The 21,999-nt window shown below is 56.5% G+C and overlaps 1 protein-coding gene across 2 annotated transcripts; it reads left to right on the forward strand.

The window, feature by feature from the left end:
- The first annotated feature begins 6 nt into the window (after positions 1–6).
- Positions 7–21,764, forward strand: CCM2 (CCM2 scaffold protein). Of its 2 annotated transcripts, none has more exons than XM_019626611.1 (10): positions 7–78; positions 11,585–11,758; positions 14,471–14,554; positions 14,985–15,168; positions 16,759–16,895; positions 17,522–17,657; positions 19,846–19,903; positions 20,171–20,309; positions 20,488–20,626; positions 21,257–21,764. In XM_019626611.1, exons 1-10 carry the CDS (start codon positions 49–51, stop codon positions 21,529–21,531), a joined length of 1,356 nt encoding a protein of 451 aa, XP_019482156.1. In that variant the 5' UTR covers positions 7–48; the 3' UTR covers positions 21,532–21,764. The 2 variants fall into 2 exon arrangements, with proteins under 2 accessions (XP_019482156.1, XP_019482155.1); XM_019626610.1 differs by lacking the exon at positions 7–78 and adding an exon at positions 9,665–9,810.
- Positions 21,765–21,999: the final 235 nt, after the last annotated feature.

A 21,999-nucleotide genomic window follows, 5' to 3' on the forward strand; every position in this document is an offset into this window, starting at 1 on the left:
CGCGGGGCTCCCGGGGCGGGCCGGGCCGCGGGGACCGCTCGCGGCGACATGGAGGAGGAGGGCAAGAAGGGCAAGAAGGTGCGTCCTCCCGAGGGCCGGGCGGGGGGCGGGCTGGACCCCGGAGCGAGGCGGCGGAGGGCGGAGGGGCCGGGGCGCGGGGGCACAGGGGCGGCTCCCGCCGGCAGCCCCTCAGTGTGCCGGCGCGGGGCGCGGGGAGGCCCGGGGAGGGAGGTCCGGGCGCACACGCTGGAGGTGCGCGTGGCGGGCCGGCCGGGCCGGGTCTCCGCGGATGGGTAGGAGGCGCGCCCCGGACAATGCGGCTAGGTGGTCCTCTGCCGGCCGGCCGGCGCGGGAGGAAGCAGCCACGCCTTTCCGCCCCTTCCGGCCAGTAACTCCCCCAAACCCGGGCTCTCCGCTTGGCCTGCTCCGGGGGCAGCGGCCGGGGCTGCCGAGGAGCTGGCCCTGCTTAGGGGCGGAAAAGTCCTCCAGGCATGGGCTCTTAGAGACAATGGGTGCGAGCTCAACGTGGGAGCATTTGCTGCTTAGTGACTTCAGACTTTTGATATGAAGTAAAACCAGACGCTGCCCACGGTACGGCCCCTGCACAGCCCGGGAGTCCCGGCTTGGGTTTTGCTCTCCCTCATGCCATCCAAGGGATCTCAGTGACGTTACTTTTGGCAGTTGGATTTCGGACATAGTTCAAGAGGCTCCTTAGTTTATGTAGTTTTTAAAATGTGGCTTTAATTACGGGCTAGAGTAGTTGATAAAGAAGCTCAACATGTTGAGACTGAAATACCACGTGGGATAAGTTACCATTAAAACGAAAAATGGGTTTCAAGAAATGTATATTTTTCAGATACAGGCTTCATAACCTGCGTAAGTGTCTTACCTATCATTTTCATTTTAATAAACGTGTGTGTGTGCACTTTCATGTTTGAGTTTAAAACAGACCTTTGTAAGTCCTGTGACTTTCCTACCCTCTGCTCTTCAGAGCCAGTTGTATCCTTCGGTTGAGTTATTCATCACCCTGTTTTACAAGGCACCCCACTTTAAAAAGGGGCATGACACCCAGTGTAGCCAGGTGGTGTTCAGGGTGCTGCACGGTGCTGCTTCTCTCTCATTTTCTTCACTCGTTGTTCTATGTCATGAGCACACGTGTCTAACTTTAGTGCAGTAGCAGTTGCAGATACCCACAAAGATGGTTTAAGTTTGGAAAACAGCCCAGGGGAGTGATTCAGCCTGCAAGCCTTAGTCCACAGAAGGATGCTGCCCACGGTAGAGGGGGAGAGCTGAGTTTAAGGTTCGTACCAAAGGTGGTAGAAGGCTCCAGAAGAAATCCAGTCAGTTCCCTCTTTCCCTGTGTCAGACAGCCAGATAGGCCAGGCCCATACATGGCCTGTCCCCAGCGCTCCTGGCCGCCGGCGTTCTGTCACAGCTAGCTCAGTTCTGGCCACACAGCATCTTGCACAGTTAGGCCAAACTCTCTTCCTACCTGCTAAGGAGAGTCACTGACAGGTTAGCACCCACCCCTTTCAAGTGGGTGCTAACCTGTCAGTGACAGGGAAGGATGGGATGGACTGAATTTCTTCTAGAACCTTCTACCAACTTTGGTAGAAACATTAAAACATCCTGCAGTGTTGAGAGATAGAAGTAGTAAGCACTCCTGAGCTTTGGAATAGAAGTGAAAAGCCAGTAAAACTCGAGAATTTTGGAGTTGGGGACAGTGGAAAGATTTCCGCATAGAGAAGGTTATTGATGAATTTTATTGGTTCTATTAGAGGATGCATAGTTGCTTAAGTGGGGAGCTCTCTGTTTTCTCTGTATTCTGCCACTGCCCTAGCTCGTTTTCCCACAGGCCCGGCGCACACCCTGGGTGGTGGATTCCTGCCCAGTCCACAGCTTAGCTCACGGGACCTGCTGCTTGGCCAGCCCGAAGCCTGGGGCACCGTCCTGCTCTGCTTTCCCGTTCGGTGTGAGGTCCCCTTCAGCTCGTGAAATTTGGTGCTTAAGTTGCCCCCATTGTGGTAGACTAGCCAGAGACCCTATTTTAAACCGTATACACAAGTTCAAGCTAAAACCGCAGGGGTAAAGACTTAATCGTTTTATGGAAGCATAGGCTTGGGCATTTAAATGATCTTCCCAAAATGCAGTTTTAAACCTTTGAAAATGTGGATGGGTGGCCTCGTTGGGTCTTAAGACATTTGACTGGGTGCTCATCAAGTAGTTACTCAGGCTGGTTCTAACGTGGCCTAATACCTTAGGACAGGAGCCTGCGAGCTTCCAGAGAACCAGTAGATCAGAGTGGCTTTCATGTACAGTGGCCCCAGGTGTGGTCCTGTGCTTTCTCAGGCTACCCTGGCATGTAGGATGAGGGTGACTGGAGCCTGTCGTGCCCCGTGGAAGGGGCTGGGAGATGGGATGCAGGAGGAATCGGCGGGAGGTGGGCAGGTGCTGGTATGTCTGGGGGTGAGCATGTGAACAGAGACGTTTGCTGGGTGCTACAGGCATGGGCCTGCTGGGGGCCACTCTCCCACACAGATGTCCCCAGAGCAGCTAGTACCTTTCAGTCCACAAATCCTGACTTGGGGTTTGGAGAATAAGGCTGCCTCCTGACAAAACGGACCTGAGTTCCATGTGTTGTGACACCAACAGGATGTAACGCCTTTTTGTAAGAAACTTCATTGTACATCTGCGTTGGCTTATGTGCAGTTTTATAAAAACATTTGACACAGGCGAGGCTTGCAGCCCATGGGAAGCCACCACCGTGGGAAGTCACCACCATGGGAAGTCACCACTGGGCCTCAACCCCGCTCGGTCTCTGACCTGCTGCTTCTGCTGCTGTCAGGCTGTAGGTCGCATCACTGGGGGCCGTGATTTCAGCCTAAACACATTAACTTTTTATATTGATCTACTTTATTTACATTGTTCAAATTTAAAAAAAGGTGATAAGCTACCCTGGAAATGTAGGACTGGATACTAAATATGAGGAATTATTACTAATTTCGTTTGCTTTAATAGTTGTGTTATATTTTGTCAAGTTTTATCGGATAGACACACATGCTGAGATTTTTGTAGGTGAAATTACATAATTTCTGAGATTGGTGTTACTTAAACTAGAAAAAGAAAGGGGGGTGATAGCTGAATGTTTTGGCAGTGGGTATTCATTATTCATTGTTCTGTCTACTTTTGTGAATTTTTGAGTTTCTACTTAAAAGGTGAGGAGAAAAGATCCAGAGGTTATGTATGGGCCCGGCTTATCAGCTCCTGTAACTGCCAAATCACCCCTCAGCTAGTGTCCGAGGGGCTGGGAGCTTGAGCTCGACCGGTGCCATTTAAACGTCTGTAACTCCAGCTGTCAGGCAGCCATGCCTTCTTGGTGTGTACACGCATGCGTGTATAAACATTTGTATAGCAGAAATGAAAGTATAAAGAGACGGTACTTCCTACAAGCAATGCCATCCAATTTTTTTAAATTCCGTTTTGTTTTTTGATTACAAAGAGTGGGTCATGACCTACTAAGTTGCTTTTATAACTAAATTGATCCTATAGGTGGCACAGCTGTAACGTGGATTAACAGAGTGAATGTGAGCCTGTACCTTGTTTTATCTTCGCTTTCGGATAGTCGGCCCGGTGATTCTTGGGTGGCAGCATGGAGGCCCAGGACGAGGCTGCCAGAAGGGCAGGGAGGTGCTGGATGAAGACTGTAGGTCAGGTGGCCAGTGGACGGTCCAGAGAGACTAGCAGACGTCACACTCGTTACTGTCTGGTTGGGGAGTCACCATTTACATAGTACTCTGTGTTCATTCATTTTCAACATAAGGAGCCGTCTGATCCCTCAGTTAGATCCTGTGACCCAAGGACTGTCACAGTTGAGATTTAGAAAGCACATCAGAACCTTACAGTGCTTCTGTTACTGCTCGGAGCATCATTTGGGGGGGAGGGGGTTGCTGTGGAGGGGCCCGCTCAGCGCTCTGCACTATGAGCTCAGGGACAAGTGACTTCGTAGCCGACAGATTTGGTCCCCTCTTCATTTCTGTCAGCAGTGGCGCTCATCACCACTCGGTGAGCCAAGAGCCAGCGGCAAGTGCTGTCATTTTCCTCAGCGGTGTGAAATCGTCCTGTTACTGACGTGAGTGCTGATGACATGCTGAGGACAGTGGGGAGGTGGCTGAGGACAGTGCATTTCGTTGGAGGGTGAGCTGCTCATGCGGCGTTAAAATGAGGACCAGTGCTAGCGTGTCAGACGGGGGCACCTGCCAGTTCCACACGGGACGCGGTGACCTTCAGGGGCAGGGGAGGTGGGGTGAGGCTTAGTGCTGGGAGGGCCGCAGGGGCGTCTGGTTTGGGCCCTGCCTGCAGTTGGAGCCGCTAGGGGTTTTCATTTCTTCTGAGGACTGCTCATTGGCAGTGTGCTGGCACATGTGCTGGGGACACAGTGAGCTCAGAGGCTGCAGGGCCTGCAGCGAAGCCCAGAGGACAGGTGAGGGGGACCGTTAGGAAGCGTGCTTCAATAAGAGTGCAGAAGGAACCTTTCTGTTTTGAAGACTTCAAGCCCAAGTGTAGAGAAAATCCTGCGATGTCGCCCATGCCCCCACGTTAGGCACAGTCGTGCCCCCCTGCTAGCCGCGTACCCCCAGTTCCCTTGTTGAAGCCCTACTCTCAGCACCGGTACCGCACAGTGGGTCTGTGTGTGGAGGTGGGGCTTGAGCGAGGTGATTAAGGTTAAATGAGGTCACTAGGACAGCTCCCATCCCATAGGACTGACATCCAGGTAAGAAGAGGAAACTTGGACAAAGAGACCCCAGGGGTGGGCAGGCAGAGGGACAGGCCTGTGAGGACACAGTGAGGACACAGGGAGAAGACACAGGCTTTGTACCCAGGAGAGACTCCTGCAGGCCGAGCAGCCTCCAGCCCTGGGAGGGGAGGCGAGTCTGCTGCTTGAGCTGCCGTCTGTGATCCTCTGTCCCTGGTCTGGGGCAGCAGGTTATTCTGAAGCAAGCCCAGGCCGGCAGGCTGCTGTGGCCGGAGTCTAGCGTGGTGGTCCTGGGCTGGGACCGTGTGCGTGCTGGGACCTGGGCTCCACCTAGGCTAGAGGTGAGGGAGGACCAGGCCCCACCGTGGTCCGAGACACCGGCAGGTGAGCGGGCTGCTCAGAGTGGCGGGCCTCCTGCACTGCGCTCTGTCATGTCCAAAGCTGGTCGTGTGGCTCGGCGGCCCTGCCTGAGCACAACGGTTCCTTCCTGGAGCCCTGAGGTTCATCCCTCCAACCAACCCGGGAACAGCTGCTGTTCCTCAAGTGCACTGCTCAGGTTTCATGGCCGCAGAGTGAGGGAGGTGAGACGTGGATGTGTCAGCTTAGTAGAAATAAAAAGGAGGTTTTTCCCTCAGCACCATGCTAGTGCCAAAAATGTGACAGTTCTCCCCTAAGTGTGCCTGAGCGCAGTGGTTTGTGGGATTGTGTTAAGAACTAGGGCATTTGATCGCAGGCATTGGATGTGTGTGGTGAAAACAACCCTCTCTAATAAGTGGGAAGTTGGGATTTGGGCTTTTGTTCACGGCTCAGCATGGTGAACTGCGGCGTGTGTCTCGTAACCCGGGGGCAGGAAGAACAGTTGAATTCTGAAAGTGTGTGAAAACCGGCAGTGTGACCTTCAGGGAAACCCGGTGTGGGTGTCACTCGCTCTTGCTGTGTTACCTGTGTTGTTACTTGTGACTCAAAGAAAAAGAGAAACTTATATTTAGTTGAGCCTTTATTATCCATTCCATAGTTGGGAATTCCATGCCACTGTTTTCCAAAAGCCTAATATGTGTCCTGAGTGTCCTGACCATTAACTGCAGTTGGGTGTGGTTTACAGTGTTCTGATGGTTTGTTAATTTAATGACTTGCACAGACCTGTCAGGTATGTCAACCTTCACGTCACCTGTCAGGAACTGTCCCAGGTCTCACTGTCATTACTGCCAGTGGACGTGTCACTCGAAATATATCTTAATATGCTCGGAGACACACCGAGGAGCTGAAGCCGACCTGCTGTGGACACCTGATGTCGGACCCAGTCAGGCTCTGTTCTGAGGTCCGGTACCCTCATGTTGAGCCTTCACCCCCGTCCTCAGAAGAGGAGTATACAGCCATGCCTGGTTTTTCCAGCCCCCACCAAGCATTTTGAAAAATTTGAATACACTGAAGTTGAAAGAATTTTATAGCGAACACACATACACCCATCACCTAGGTTCCAGGTTTCCTAGAATGTTTACTATACTTGCTGTGTCCCATATCTACCCATCTTTTCATCCCTCAACCTGTCTCATTTTTCTGAGGCCTTTCAAAGTAAGTTGCAGACATCATGTGTGTCATTAACTAGAGTTCAATACCTGTTCACAATTTTCTGTTAAATCTGTATGCACGAAATGTACCCATCTTAAACGAACACCAGCTGAATTTGACAAAAGCAGACATCTATGTGATCTAAACCTCTGCCGAGCCATAGAACTTCACCCTCACCCCTCTGCCTCGTAGGGCGCAGTTCTGATGGCTCCTGCTGTAGCTTAGTTCCGTCTGGAGTCGCTTGGTCTGTCCTGGGGCCCCACACCCGCATAGTGTGGCTAGGGCCCTTGGTCAGCATTGTGCTTTGTCGTCCCGTCGGGGTGCACGCTGTGCCAGTTGCTGAGTGGTGGTCGTCCGTGTGTCTCCCGCAGCCGCTCTGTCCAATCCCCTGGTCAGACAGCTGGGTTCTTTCCAGGTTTGTCTTATTAGGAAAAGCTGCTATGAGCATTTATGGACACCCTTTGCCATTTCTCTTGGGTGAACGCCTACTAATGGAATTGCCGAGTTATGTGGTGACTGTACGTTTAGCTCCCAGCTGTTCCGACGTGTTCTGTCTGCCAGTCCCACCAGCTACCAAGAGGGACTGTGAAAGCCTCCAGCTTTGGTTGTGGATTTTTTGTTTCTCCCTATAGTTCTGTCAGTTTTGGCTTCATGTATTTTCAGAGCTCTGTTCTTAAGTCCATATACATTTAGGATCCTTACATCTTGTTGAAATGACTCTTTTATTATGAAACGACCATCATTACTTTGATAATATTCCTTGTTTTGAGATCTACTCTGCCTGATACTAACATAGCCACCCCAGCTTTCTTACTCTGCTTGTTTGCATGGCGTGAGTTTCAAAATTCCTATAGCTTTGTGTCTAAACTGCATCTTTATAAACAGCATATTGCTTATGTAGTGGCTCTATCTCACTTTTTATCTAGTCTGACAGCTTCTGCCATTTACATTTAGTATAATAATTGAAATGGCTGTGTTTGTCCACCATTTTGCTGTTTGTTTTCTATTTCCCTCTGTGCTTTGTTCCTCCTTTTCTGTCTTCTCATGGGTTGGGTGTTTTCTGTTCCATTGTGTTGCTAACTGCTCTTTTCCGTGTCCCCTCTAGGATTACAGTATGTATTCGTAACTAGTCACAGGCTGCGATAAATTAAAGCTGTACCATTTCTTGTCTCATGTAAGAACCTTTCAGCAGTATCGTTCCGTTTATACTTCCTGCTGTCACTTTGACATGTTTTATTTCTACACATGTTGTAAATCCAACATTATATTATTTTTGCTTTAAACACTCGACTTTCACCTTTTTCTATTGAAATAATTTTAAATTTACATAAAAGTTGCAGAAATAGTACACAGAGCACCCATGTACCTCCTACCCACTCCCCCCAATTGTTAACCTTTCTGAACTATTTAAGAATAAGTTGCAGATGTGGCGTCCCAGCACCCTTTATTTTCAGTATGTGTTTCCTGGGTACAACCTCACCTCATTGGGGCCATCACAACCAAATACATTTACATCTCAGAAAAAATAGCAAAATATATTCATGGAAAAATAATGAAAAAAAGATCCTACCCACCAAAAACAACTATTATTAGAGCTTTTCAGGTCACTTTCCTGTGTTTGCCTGCACAGCCTTATTTCCTTGGTATCGTTTATTTCAAATACTTGCTAAGTGCCCACTGGGCACAATGCTTCCTGGGGAGACGTCGCTGCCCTCCTGAACCTCCTTCACTGTCTCGTGAGGGGGTCGTGGTGCCGTGAAGGTGAGAGACCCAAGTGCTGTTAGAAGGGGCTGTGGGTGCGCAGTGAGCTGTTGTCATGAAGATTCCACGCACGGACAGGTTGTCACGTCTGTCCCAGGGTCTGTGAACCTCAGGCAAGGCGGGCTTTACCGTCTGTGTGGTGTGTCCCATCTGGTGGGCAAAGCCCTGCCAGGCCAGCAGCATGGGAGTGGAGGGCCTGCTTCCTGTAGGTGTTTCTCTGAGAGAAACTCCTGAAAACACACAGACTGGAAATAGAAAGCTACCTTGTGTCTGCCTGGCTTGGCATCGTGACTGTCTGTCTCCCTGAGTTAATGTATAATGTGATCCCAATAAAAATACCATCCGGCTTTTTTCGGGACGAGGCCCCTTGCCCGAAAGCTCACTTGTGTTACAAACAAGCCAGAAAAGCCAGAAAATCTCCAACAAAGAAGAGCAGGAGGGAGCGGTGCAGACCCGGGGTGCTGTGGGCTGGCCCGTGAGCAGGAGCAGGAGACAGTGCAGAAAGCACTGCCCAGGGAGACCGAGTGGCAGGAAAGGGGCACCCCAGTGTAGTGGGCACGTGATTAGTGCCGGCCGTGGCACCTGGGCAGGCGTGTGGAAAGGAACACAGTAGGTCTGCCCTTCCTGTTGTGCACCAGGATGCACAACAGACTGTTCAGAGACTTAGATAAAAGCAAACCAGCCATAAAAGTACCAGGCAGAAAGAAAGGTGGGTGATTCTTCAGTGGCCTGGGAGATGAGGATGCTTTCTTACCTATTTCTCAAAATCCAGAAGCGGTGAGTGTAGTGACCAAAGGCCTGAGTAACATCAGCACAAGCAAAGTGAAAGGACAATAGATCCAGAAAAATATGTGCAACTTACCACATAAAAGGTAAACGTCCCATTTATAATTACTAAGAATAGAACAGGGGGGGGGCCGAGTGGCGCGTTGATTAAGAGCTAACTTGGGATGCCAGCTCCGAGCAGCAGGGCCCCGGTTCGGATCTCACATGAGGGCAGTGATGCTGCACCCCCTACAGCTAAGATGGTGAACAACAGCTCAACCTGGAGCTGGGCTGCCGTGAGTCTCCGGCGAGACGTAGGCTGCAGTGGGGCTGGCCCGCAGCGGGTGTGAGCTGCCATGAGCAGCTGTCCAATGGCCAGCTAGTGACTGCCTCAGCCGGGAAGAGCGCAATGATAATACCAACATGGGCCAGTGAAGCAACGTCCTCCACAACTGGACTGAAGAACAAAAGGACAGCAGCTTGTCTGTTCCCCTTCCCCGATTCCCCAGAGCCGTTACCCTCCCCCAATTCCCCAATAAAAAATCTTAAAAAAAAAAAAAAGACTAGAATAAGGGCCTGGGACCTGGGCGGAAATGACAGGCCCAAGATGGGACCAGTTCCTGGGAGAAGACACCGGCGGCTTTGGAAGGCAATGCTGGCCCTTGGATGAGGGGTACACGCTGGCTCCCTTGCCAGCTGTGGGTGCGGCCACCTCATCTCTTCTCAGGGCTCCAGTGAGCGAGCAGCTCCGGTGGGTGGGGGTGGAAGCTGTGGTTTCTGTTCTTCCGGTTCTTTCACTGCTCTTTTCAGAGGGAGGGCTCACATCTGACCATGTTTTTCAACAAGATCAGAACGAGCAAGCGAATGCACTGACTGTCGCCAGAGGCGTGGAGGAAGCAGAGCTTCTCCACGGAAGTCCCTCCCCTGACAGTCTTCCCAAAGGCCGGTCCATGGAGGACGAGGTGGGTGTGAGCTGGCGTGCGGAGAGCCGGCTAGAACGATCATGTGGTTCCCCCAGGGGCGTTGTGAGCCCAGACAACCCGGCCTCGTGGCCCCTGGTTTGGGAAATGGGGGGGATTTCTGCTGGCTTCCGGGTCTGAGAACCGGGGCTCTGGGCAGACAGTGGCCAGGTGTGGAGCTGTTTATAGGCTGTCTGAACTCAAGGAATAAGAGGCCACAGGTGTCACAGCTGCCGGGAAGAGCAGTCTGCATGTGGACTTGTGGTCACTTAGGACCCAAGATCCAGGTTGGAACATGAGTCGGGGGAAAGGCCAGGAGAAACCGCGTCCGTGACCCAGGAGGAGCCCCCGGCCCAGGGCAGTGTATGCGGTGGGGCTTGGTCTGTGGAAGGCCTGGGGCCTCTGCAGCTCCTGAGAAAGGCCTCTCTCGGTTGGCTGGGCTCCATTGCGAAGCGTCACGCTCCTGGGGCTGAGCTGGTGCTTCTGTCTTTTGGGGTCAGAGGCCCTAAGGTCATTTTGGTGATGATGCACCTGGGTACTCAGGAAAAGTCTTGCTGTGTGATGGGTGAATGATTGCAAGCCTAACAGTGCCCTCAGGACCGGCGATCGGGAGACCTCCAGTGGGTTAAGCCATCCACTGTCAGTTACTGCAGCCCTGGTGTCAGAATGTCCCTGGTGGTTCCTGTTCTTCATCCAGAACTTCCCTTTACATTTCATGCGCAAAAGCAACACCAGCCCCAAACCCTGAGGTGCCGCCTTGCTCTATGTTTCTGGAAAAGCGGAGTCGGTACTCGGCTGGGGTCATGCGCGGCCAGTGGCAGGGGCGGCTCCCCACGCCCCACACGCCTGCGGCAGCCGATTCCTCACTGTCGGCCTTGTCGCCCAGGCGGCACCTTTACAAACAGGCCACTTGGTCTGAAGCTCACCGTGGAGGCGCTGGGCCAGCGGCCTCGCTGTGGATGTAGCTCCTGTCCACCTGCTTTGGGCTATGTTCCCTGTGTGACTGACGACCGAGGGTGGGGACTGTGTCTCACGCACCTGCAGGCCTCCCCGATGTCTGGCCTACATAGGCCCCAAACAGATTAACCAGCTTTTACTTCTGCCCCGGCCGGGTACTGCGGGGCAAGGAAGGGGTACTCCAGGGCTTCCTGCAGTCACAGGGGAGACAGCCAGGCCCCCTCCTGGGCGCACTGGCGGGCTTCCCCTCTTCCACCTCCCACTCTTGCTTTGACATTTACTTTGATTATAGGATTAGCCCCCAGGCCCCTCTAGATGCTGACCAGGGTGTGAGGTGCCCAAGCACTGGTCCCGGAGCACGGAGCCCCGAGGGCCGGGCAGAGGGAGCACGTGCTGTGTTCCTACATGAGGGAAGGCAGGGGACTCCTGCCATGGGCTGCTGGCACCACAGCCCTAGCCACACCTGCCTCACCCTCAGATCCTGGGGTGAAGTGACCAGTGGAGCAGGAAGGTCAGATGATGCTGCGTTTTGTTGTCTGGGGCAGCCTCCCCCTTTCTGCCTTCTTCCTCTCGCTGAGAACTGGCCCTTGACCTTCCAAGTGTCTGTGAACACGTGAAGGCTCAGCCCCCCAGCTGGTGCCAGCTGGCCCGAGGAATCCGGCACCGGCCTGGGTGTCTAGTGCTTTCCTCCGCAGCCCGGCACGGCCAGCACCCGTTTGCATGGGGACATGGTGGTTGTGGCCACTTCTGCGTGTTAGCCGTGGGTGGACACGAAGCCTGCGTGAGCAACAGTTGCATCCATTGCCGTTTCTGCCTGCAGCCTGGAATCGTGTCGCCGTTTAAACGAGTGTTCCTGAAAGGTGAAAAGAGCAGAGATAAGAAAGCCCATGAGAAGGTGACAGAGCGGCGTCCGCTGCACACTGTGGTGCTGTCCGTGCCTGAGCGCGTGGAGCCCGACCGACTGCTGAGCGACTACATCGAGAAGGAGGTGAAGGTAAGGGCCTGCCGCCTGCCCTGCCCACTGCCGCCTGCCCCGCCATGGTGTCTGATAACGGGGCACTGCCCCTGCCTCGCCACCTTCCCAAAGGCTGGAGCATGCGTTTTGATTCCTTGGTTGGCCTTAGAGCTGCCCCGTGTGTGTGGGTCTCCTAAATGCTGTCCAGCCTGTGCCCAGGGCACACTTGGATAGTCTCTCGCCCAAACTCACGACAGTGAAAATAAGTGAATAGGAAGGTACAGAGTCATGAGGCCAGAGAGAATGCAAAGGGGACCCAGTGAGCGGTGAGGCCGGGACCCTGCCCAGGGTGCCGATGCAGGTCTGCTGAGCAGGCGGAGCCGGTCGGGTGCATGGGGCGCTGTGTGTCCCGCCGGGTTCCACTCTTACCTGGCCATCATGAGAGGGCACCTGGCAGGTGTCCTGGAGCAGACGTGGGCACACCTGGCACCAAGGATGGTTGGGAGGCTCAGAGTGAAAGCCTGCATGTGGCTGGTGAGAGCCGCCTCGTCCCCGCCAGGTTTCCAGGAAGCTTGCCGCCGGGGGCCCCCTGCAGGACAGGGCGCTTCCTAGGAGCCGTGCTGCTGTGGAAGTGCTGCCTCCGTGCTGAGAACGGGATGGTCGGTGGTCTGTGCGCAAGGCCCTGTCGCGGCCGCCCGGGGGCTGGTGCATTTGGAGAAAATGTGAAGGCAGAGCCCAAGCAAACTCAGGAAGTAAATGTGAATGAAACAGCAACAATGTGGAAAATATGGGAAAAACAAAAACAAGGATAATATTCTCAGAAAGATAAGAGGAAACACTGAGGCATGAAATAAGATCTCCTTTAAAATAAAGCACAGGTGGAGACAGCAGGCTTTGGAATTTAGAGTATTAACTATACATCTTTGCTCGTTAGAGGGAGGGTGAAGAGGGTAAATCCATGGACGGAAGGTGGAGAGCACATAGTGCGTGCAGTACACAGATGACTTACTGTAGAACTGTACACCTGAAACAAATTTATTAACCAGTGTCACCCCAATAAATGTAATTAAAAAGTTCATTAGAGGGGTCGAAAGGTAAAGTCAAGAAAATCACCCAGAAAGAAAAACCAAAAGACAAAGAGATAGAAAATTAGTAAAGAAAAGATGCAAGAGAGCAACAAGAAAATTACCGGATCGATCCGGTAGGTCAGCACCCAATTCAGGAGAAGGAAGAATGGGGAAAAAGGTGGGTCGCAGAGTTCACCCAGGGCCACGGCGCTCAGACCAGCATCGCGCACAGCGAACGGAAAGGCAGCCTCTAAGCCGTGAGCCCAGAGCGCATCCTGAGGAAGCCGGAGGGCATCACAAGGCGGAGGACGCAGATTGGAACCCGGGGGCTGGGGTCTGGCCCAGACAGGAGCGAGCGAGGGGTCCGGGAGAACGGAAAGCCGGGGCTGGGACGAGGGGCGTCCTCTGTCTTCTGACCGGCAGCTGGGCCACGGCCGCAGGCCAGGCTGTTGGCAAGAACGTGAGGCTGGAGCTTCTCAAGCGTGCCCACCTGGTGCGCCCCTCCCAGCAGGGCGCAGGTTCTGCCCGGGACGCTTGTCTGTCAAGGCAGATGTTGCAGGGAGGCTCACCTGGGCTCATTGTGAACATGATGGCAGTTGTTTCTGGAAGCACGTTCCACTGCTTAAGCTGAAGTGGTGAGCTCGCCGAGACCGGCTGCTGTGTCATCTTCACTGGTACGTGGGCCGGCTGAGCTGATGTGACCGGCAGTCAAATGTCCCCTTGGTTTCTCCCATCCATCACGGTCATCCCTCTGAGGCTGCGTTCTAGTTCTCTGTACGTTTGGGGTACTAACCCCTGATCAGTTATATAACTTGCAGTTACTTTCTCCCAGTGTGTAGGTTGCTTTTTTACTGTGTGGATAGGGTCTCTTGATGTACAAAATTTTTAGATTTTCACGAAGGCCAGTTTGTCTTTTTTTGTTGCCCGTGCGACTGGCCCTGTGGCTGTCGTCTGACGCCTGTGGATGACCGGCTCCAGCACTTGGGTCCCTGTCACTCTCAGTCTCAGGGACAGCGTTCACTTTACCATCTCGCTCTCTGATGGATCAAAGAGTTGTTGGTTTATCAGTTTGTTCAGCTTTTTTCTTGTGATCACCGGATGACGACTTCCAAGCTCTTTAACATGTCAAGCTGTGGTTGGAAGTCCAGCGTCACCGCTTTGTAACAGTGATCCTAAATACGTGAGTCGGTGAAAGACTGGGAAGGGTTGCGTGCAGGAGGTCTGTCTGGGAAGGGATCAGTAACCATGACACCCTCACAGAAACCTGTGTCAGTGGTAGGGACTCAGCATGAGCACCAGCGACACGTGCTGTGTCCACTTTCAGACCTCGCACACGCTAAAGGAAGGCTCAGCTGAGTCAGGTGCTCGTGGCCACAGGTCCCTTCGCCTCTGTGCTGGTGGTCCCATCCCGCCACCTGGCACTCTGCAGCTGGGTGCACGCGGTTGTGTTAGGGAGCTTGCAGGACTGCCGACAGCACCGAAGCAGCCCCGCAGCAAGCGCAGTGTGCTCCCCCCGGCCGGCACCGCTTTCTCCAGGACTCTGAGCACTTCCCAGGGGCTTCGCTTGAGCTGCAACCGAGGCAGCGCGGGCTGGGGGCGGGAGCGAGGCTGGCAGTGTTCCTGTGGGTCTGGGCAGGGCTGGCCGTCCCCTCCTCACAGACTCTGTCTCTTCTCTTTCTCTCAGTACTTAGGTCAGTTAACGTCCATCCCCGGATACCTGAACCCTTCCAGTAGAACCGAGATCCTGCATTTCATAGACAGTGCAAAGGTAACCCACTGCTGAGCCGACCTCTGACCCTTGGCCTCTCCACCTCCCAAACTCTGACCCTCAGCCTCTCCATTTCCCAACCCTGACCTCTGACCTTTGGCCTCTACACCCCCCAAACCCGCCCCCTGGCCCTCCCACTCTGACCGCAGCTCTTGGCGCTTTGCCCTGGGCCTTTGTGGCCGGTGGGATGACCCAGTACCCTCAGGCTGTGAGTGCCCTTGGACGTAAAGACAGTTCCTGGGTCTGAGCATGAGCTTTATTCCCCAGATGTGCTCCACTGGTTTGGGGCTGTTTTCAGACTTCACGTTTTCAGTTAGGCATACCCCATGCCATCGGTCTGAGTGTGAAGGCAGAGGAGCCCATGTGGTGACCACGGTCAGGCCGAGGCCAGGCGGGCTACATGTGCCTGACGCCGTGTCATCCCTTCCAGAGAGCCCACCAGCTCCCCGGACACTTGACCCAGGAGCACGATGCTGTGATCAGCCTGTCTGCCTACAACGTCAAGCTGGCCTGGAGGGACGGGGAGGACACCATCCTCAGGGTCCCCATCCACGACATTGCCGCCGTCTCCTACGTGCGGGACGACGCCTCACACCTGGTGGTGCTGAAGACAGGTGCGCAGCTTGGGGAGCAGGGCCGTGGCAGGGGCAGCACACCTCCACGCTGAGGAGATCAGGGTCTGTAGCGCTGGGCTAGCTGCTGCGCCCGAGGAGCGGCCCTCCACTCCCCGAGTCCCCAGAACAGTGCCGAGTCCGGCCACTGTTGCTGGGAGCCCTGTGGGCCTGTGGCTTGTCTGGTGCTGCCCCCTGCAGGACACTGGGTGTTGTCCTGCGCCCCGGCCTGGTTGAGGCAGCAGGATGCTGTGGTCGGGCCTCAGTCTAGCCAGCGTTTGGAGGTGGAGGGACCGGCAAAGGTCACCCAGTTGGCAGATGGTGGGGCCCGCTGGCTGTAGGAACTGGCCTATAACCACATCTGCCACTGTGCCCACCACTGGATGGTTCCTCCAGCTGGCCCAGGTTGGGGGCGTCCTTAGGGACTAAAGTGGGTGGGTAGCTTCTGACTGGTCCTGCAGCTGGTCAAGTGGGCTCTGGCCCGCAGTCCCTGGTGCTGCAGGACAGTGCCCAGCGTCTGAGAGTTTGGCTACCAGGTTTCTAGGAGTGAGAAGGAGCCCACAGGAGAGAGTCCCAGAGACGCGAGCCAGGACCCGGCGTTGAGACCTCTGCATCAGAGGCAGAAGCTGGGTCTCTGTGTGCACGGGGGACAGCGGACGTGGGTCCGCAGCAGGACCCGTGGGGGCCGCCTGCGACTGCAGCTGCCCTGCCTTGAGGGTGGCAGTGGACTCATGGAAATAGCACCCTCTCACTCTGTGTGGCTTTTGAGCCACTAACAACGTTAAAAACAGTAGAAAGAGCCAGTGAGATGAGTGTTACTAACATATTTCACATGACTGTCTGATCCGACGTAGCTGGTCGGCATAATCTGCGTCCTAGTTACTGATGAGACATCAACTCACTTCTTGTTCCGACTCTGAGACCCTGTGTGTGGTTTACACTTAGGGTCATTTGGGACTTGTCACATGTCACACATTCAGTGCCTCTGGCCGTGGCCGCCGTGGGACAGTGCAGTTCTGGGGTCCCCTGGGATTTGTGGGGCTCAGCTTGCACACGGGGAACTACCCCGATCTGCTGTCACTGGCCCATCTGAGCTTCAGGTGCTCCCTGTCCTGTGGTGGCACCCAGGCACCTGGGAATCTCAGGCTTCATCCTGTTCCCGCTCCAAGGTGTGTCTGAGCTGATGCCCCTGCAGAAGCTCCCCCAGGCCGAGGGACACAGCGGGGCTCTCACCTCGAACGGCCCTACACGCACACGCATGCCTCAGTTTCCCCATCTCCTGTCAGGATCGTGTTCACAGCCCATCACATATTGACGAACCCTGTGAACACCTTTGGGTAGATCAATAGAAACTGTGTATCAGCCATTCCGCCGCTCAGCCTCAGCGGTTCCCACGTCTCTGCAAGGACGCCAGGTCACGAAGGCTGATGGCCTCAGTGGGCAGTGTGACGCTGAGCTTGCTCACCTGTTCCTGTCCTTAGAGGAGGCAGTGGAGGGTGCGCGGTTGTCCTCACCTGAGCCAGGCAGGGGCGGCCCAGAGCCTGCTGTTGACCTCCCCACATGCCCTAACCTGCTGTGGTGTTGACTTCTCAGCCCAGGACCCCGGCATCTCCCCCAGCCAGAGTATGTGTGCGGAAAGTTCCAGAGGCCTCACCGCAGGCTCCCTGTCGGAGAGCGGAGTGGGGCCTGTGGAGGCGTGCTGCCTGGTGATCCTGGCCACAGACAGCAAGGTGAGCAGGGCTGGGAACTGGGAGCAGGCCCTTCCCCCACAGCTGGCCAGGCCCACAGGCCCCACTCAGTCTGATGCCCTTGGGCGGTGCTGGGCGGTTCCCTGGCCTCGCCCCTCTCTCCCCTGTGCCGATGGGGGTGGCGTCTCGTGCACCCCAAGCGGTGGCCCCTGGGAAGATTCCTGGGAGCGGTGAGTTAAAGTTGAGGCCCCAATTAGGCACGTGAGGGCCTCCAGTCTTGGGGAGCATCTTGGTGCTCTTCTGTTTAGTTTCCGCATCTGTAAGACCATAGCAGCAGTGCCTTAGGTGGCCTCTGACCAGCATCCTTCCTCGGCTCGGCCTACCTTCCAGCTGGGCAGTTCCTCCTTGAGGGCCGCCTCCCTGGCCCGTCCCCCCCGCAGAAACCCCCCCAGACATTGCCCCCATCCTGGTCAGTGAGCCTCCTGGTCACGTGTGAGGCGCAGTGTTGGGGACGCTCCGCCCCTTCCGAGGCTGGGCCGGGCGAGGGGATTGGCCGGCCAGGGCAGTGGGAGGAGCTGCAGGCAGCGTCCCATCCTGGTGCCCACGTGGCACCCGCGGGGCTGGGTCCGGGAGCCGCCCAGCCAGGTGCAGCTCTGTCCTCACGGCAGGTGGCCGCGGAGGAGCTGTGCTCCCTGCTGGGGCAGGTCTTCCAGATCGTGTACACGGAGTCCACCATCGACTTCCTGGACAGAGCCATATTTGATGGGGCCTCGACACCCACCCACCACCTATCCCTCCACAGTGGTGAGTGAGGGCGGGCGGCGAGGGGGCTGCTGCCACGCGGGGGCAGGGACGTTGCCACCGCCCTGGTGTCCTGGGGGTTGGAGCCACCACCTTGGTTGCCAGACTGTTCACATTGACCACAGGCTTGGTGAAGGCCAGCCTGGGGGCTTCCGGGGGGGCTCAGGAGCATAACTGGGGGGCCAGAGCACTTTTCCTGGAACCGCCTGTGGCTGACTCAGGTACCTACTTCAGAACTGAGGCCAGGAGAGGCTCCCGGCGCTGGGGCTGCGAGTGGCTGTGGGAGCCCCCCTTCCAGACCGCCCAGGCTTGTGGGCTGTGGGGGCCCCTCCCAGGACGAAGGCTGCCAGGGTGGGGGGGACACGGAGCCCCATAGGCAGCACTTGGGCGCTCCCTTTGCCCCCTGCTGCACAGGTGCTGCGCGTACACAGCACACTTCAGCCAAACCTGCTTTTCAAATTTATGGTTCATTGAGGTTTCACGGCTGCTCTTAAGTTAGATGCACAGAAGGGAAATGGGGGACCATGCAGCTGCAGCCCATTGTCACCTTTCTGTGCAGGGATGGCCCGCCCTGCCCGCTCCCCAGGGCTCACGTGTCAGCCAGGAGCATAAAGCCCGCAGACTCCCCTTTGTGGGTCGGGGCTCTTTGAGGGGACCCATCCCAGAGTTGGCTCCCCTGCTGCCTCCCGGCACACGTCCCCAGAGATGTTGGCGAGGTGGGCAGTCTGTCCTCTCGTGTGTGGGGAGGTTGAGGCCCAGCAGCCTGTGGCTGCCCCAGTGAGTAGCCTGTGGTTTATTGAGCTGTAAACATTCAATTTCAGTGTGATCAGTTTGGCCCTATGTGTTAAAATTTCCAATGGGGTCTTTTTTCAAGTAAGTTTTTTTAACTAAAAAGTACACAGATCGTAAATGTGCAGTGGGAGGAGCTTTCATGAAGCAAGCACACGATGTACACAGCCAGGGCCGCCTCGGGCCTGTCACGCACATGCTCACACGCCGCACATGCTCACATGCCGCACATGCATACACACCACACACGCTCATGCACACACACGCTCATGCACACATGCTTACGCACACCACACACGCTCACGCACACACATGCTCATGCACACACATGCTTACGCACACCACACACGCTCATGCACACACTCACGCCCTCGCATCCCCTGCTGATTTCTTCCCTGTCAGTTGTCCTGTACCTGTGTCACAGGTCACCCAAACCTTGCAGCTCAGACACATTGGGGCTTCCAGTCCAGCGGGTCTCCCTGGCCAGGGTCAGGTGCTGCCGGGCTTGTCCCCCCAGCTCCAGCCTTTTCCAGCGTCTGGGGTTTCCCCTGTCTTCGCAGTGGCAGGGTTGTGGGTGTGACCTCACATCTCTGCCCTGTCTGCACAGTGGAGGGCCCATCAGACAGCCCGGGACAGTCTCCCTGTTAAGTCAGCTTTGGAGCCACTGCCTTCCCCACTGCATGGCATGTAAGGGTCCCAGGTCCCGGGTGTGGGCGTGATGCCCTTGGGGGCCGCTGACTGCCCACCACACTCACTCCTACTGCCAGTAGCATCTCTCTTCCTCCCGTCTCCTGTCACATTCCCACACTGTCACCCGCCTGTCTGAGCTCACTCACGTGGAACGGTGCTTCTGTGTCCCTCACGGTCAGGGCCACGCAGTCCTTAGGTCACTGTCCCGTGTTTCCTAAGGAGCGGCTGTGTACCAGGCGTTGGCTGGTCTGAGGGTGTCTGTCTTTGGGGAGTATCCGTCCATGTGTGGAGCTGGTCTGGGTCCAGGCTGGGGGTCAGCTGGCAGCTCCAACTGTGGCTTCTACCCTGCCAGCCATGTGACCCAGGGCAGGCACATGACCCACCTCTCTGATTCAGTTCCTCGCCTGGAACTGGGCATGGTGATCGGGGAAGACAAAGCAACACAGGCGCTAGGACTCTGCTGGTGGGGCCCCCTACTTACAAACAGGCCTTTTCTTGTCCTTGGCCACTGGGGAGCCCTCCCCACCCCTGCCCCTCCGCCCAGACCAGCAGGTGTGTGTCTCACAAACCCTCAGGAGAAGCACCCCCAGGGCCCGGCCTCTGCCCTTGAAGGCCTATTGGCGCCCCCGCCAGGCTCCGCTGGCCTGCTGAGCGCCGGGCCCTGCACTGCCACCGCCCCTGCCTAACCCGAGGCTGCTCTGCATTTCCGTAGATGACTCTTCTACCAAGGTGGACCTGAAGGAGCCCTACGAGACGGACGCCAGCACCTTGTGAGCACCTGGCCCACCCCTCCTCTCCCTGTGGGGTCCCCAGGGTCACACTGGTGATGTCATTGCTCCGTGAGAGCCTGCTAGGCGCTGTCTCCTTCCAGGTCCCCTCCTGCATGGTTGCGTGGTCCTCTGTCCCCCCACCGTGCCCCCTCTCCACCGCAGGCCCCTTCCTGTCACCCACCCTGGTCCCCAGCAACAGCTGGGCCCTTCAGGGTGTCAAAGGGATGGGGCAGAGTGGGAGCCACGCACCCACTCGTGTCCCTGCAGCTCCTTCCCCGAGTGCGTGCACGCGGGCGGCGTGTCACCCTTGAACTTCTGTATGCCAACGGTGCCCCACGCCAAGGCCGCCAGCGAGAGCGAGCTGAGTGCCACGGCCGCTGAGCTGCTGCAGGACTACATGCTCACGGTAGGCCGTGCTGCCGGGCGTCTGCTGTCAGGCTTGCATGGGGCTGCCCCGGCGGCCGAGGGCTGGTCCCTGGGCCTGCATGTGTGTCCCCCAGAGGGCCCCCAGACACGGAAGGACCCAGGCGGCATGGGTGGAGGGCACAGCGTGGGCCCCCCGTCACCATTGCCCGCCCCCGCAGCTGCGCACCAAGCTGTCGTCGCAGGAGATCCAGCAGTTTGCCGCCCTGCTGCACGAGTACCGCGACGGGGCCTCGGTGCACGAGTTCTGCATCAGCCTGCGGCAGCTCTACGGGGACAGCCGCAAGTTCCTGCTGCTGGGTGAGCCGGTGGGCGGGCAGAAGGGCTCTGCAGGCAGGCGGCGCGGGCAGGTGGTGGGGAGTGGGGTGTGCTGGGCGGAGGGGCCAGACGCCACTGCCAGTTGGTAGGGCGGACCCTCGACGCGGCTGTGCCTGCCCTCGCTGACCCTAGAGAACAGGCTGCTTGATGGGCATCTTGGGCTCCGCCCCTAACAGCCTGAGGACACCGGTTGTACCCTCATCCGCTGCTGTCCGAGGTTCTGAGGCCCCTGACCCCAAGTCACAGTGTTTTCCCAGTCTTGTTGTCGCATGGGAGGCACCTCTTGTCTGGAAGTGGGTGGTCCCCCCAGAGATGGGGGTGCTTCACTAGGGACCTCCGTCAGCTTTCCTCTGCCCCTCTTGTTTCCTCCACTTAGAAACCTGCCCCATAGGGCATCCATCGCACACGGTGTTCCAGGGCTCCGGTGTCCCCACCCGGGGGCAAAGGGCAGGGAGCTTTTCTACCACAGGACTTTTTGAGAAGCACCCCTTTAGTTGGGGGGCGCCTGTGCCCTCCCGGGGTGGGTGGCGACCTTGGGTGGTGGGGCGCCTGCCTGCCTGGAGGACGGGATGTCTTAGCCGGCACGAAGTCACGCGTGTGGTGTATCCTTAGGTCTGCGGCCCTTCATCCCCGAAAAGGACAGCCAGCACTTTGAGAACTTTTTGGAGACCATAGGCGTGAAGGATGGCCGTGGCATCATCACTGACAGCTTTGGCCGCTGCCGGCGGGCCCTGAGCTCCACCTCCACCTCTAACGGGAACAGGACAGCAGGCAGCTGCGACGACCAGTCGGCACCCTCTGAGGGGGACGAGTGGGACCGCATGATCTCGGACATCAGCAACGACATTGAGGCCCTGGGCTGCAGCATGGACCAGGACTCTGCCTGACGGTGCCAGGAGGGCCTGCCAGTTTACCCTCCCCATGTGAGCGGTGCAGGTGGCCCTCTGCTGTGACCGAAACTCTGGTGCATGGGCAGGGGCTGCCCCCAGCTGCCTGCACATGGCCTGCACCGGGTAGGGTCCTGTGGGCCAGACCCCGGACAGCTGTCGCTTTTGCACATGACATCCCATCGAAACTCTCAGAGACCTTAAAAGAAGTTTACTGCAATGTGAATAATTTATCTCTGGCTGCCAGCGTGTTTCTGATCCTGGCCGGAGCTGGGTGTCCCCTGGCCTCTGCCTGGGACCCACATGCCCAGGGCTGCCCTTCGGCTGATGCTGCCCAAGCCAGCCAATGGGGAGGGCCAGGTTGGGGCTTTTCCTTTCTGGACGTGGGGCTGGGAGCAGGTGTCCTGGGTGCCTGTGGGTGTGTGTCAGGCCTCGCTGTCAGGACCCGGCACTGGGCTCTCTGAGAGG

Source organism: Hipposideros armiger, unplaced genomic scaffold (genome assembly GCF_001890085.2).
Source record: "Hipposideros armiger isolate ML-2016 unplaced genomic scaffold, ASM189008v1 scaffold_685, whole genome shotgun sequence".
Lineage (NCBI taxonomy): Eukaryota > Metazoa > Chordata > Mammalia > Chiroptera > Hipposideridae > Hipposideros > Hipposideros armiger.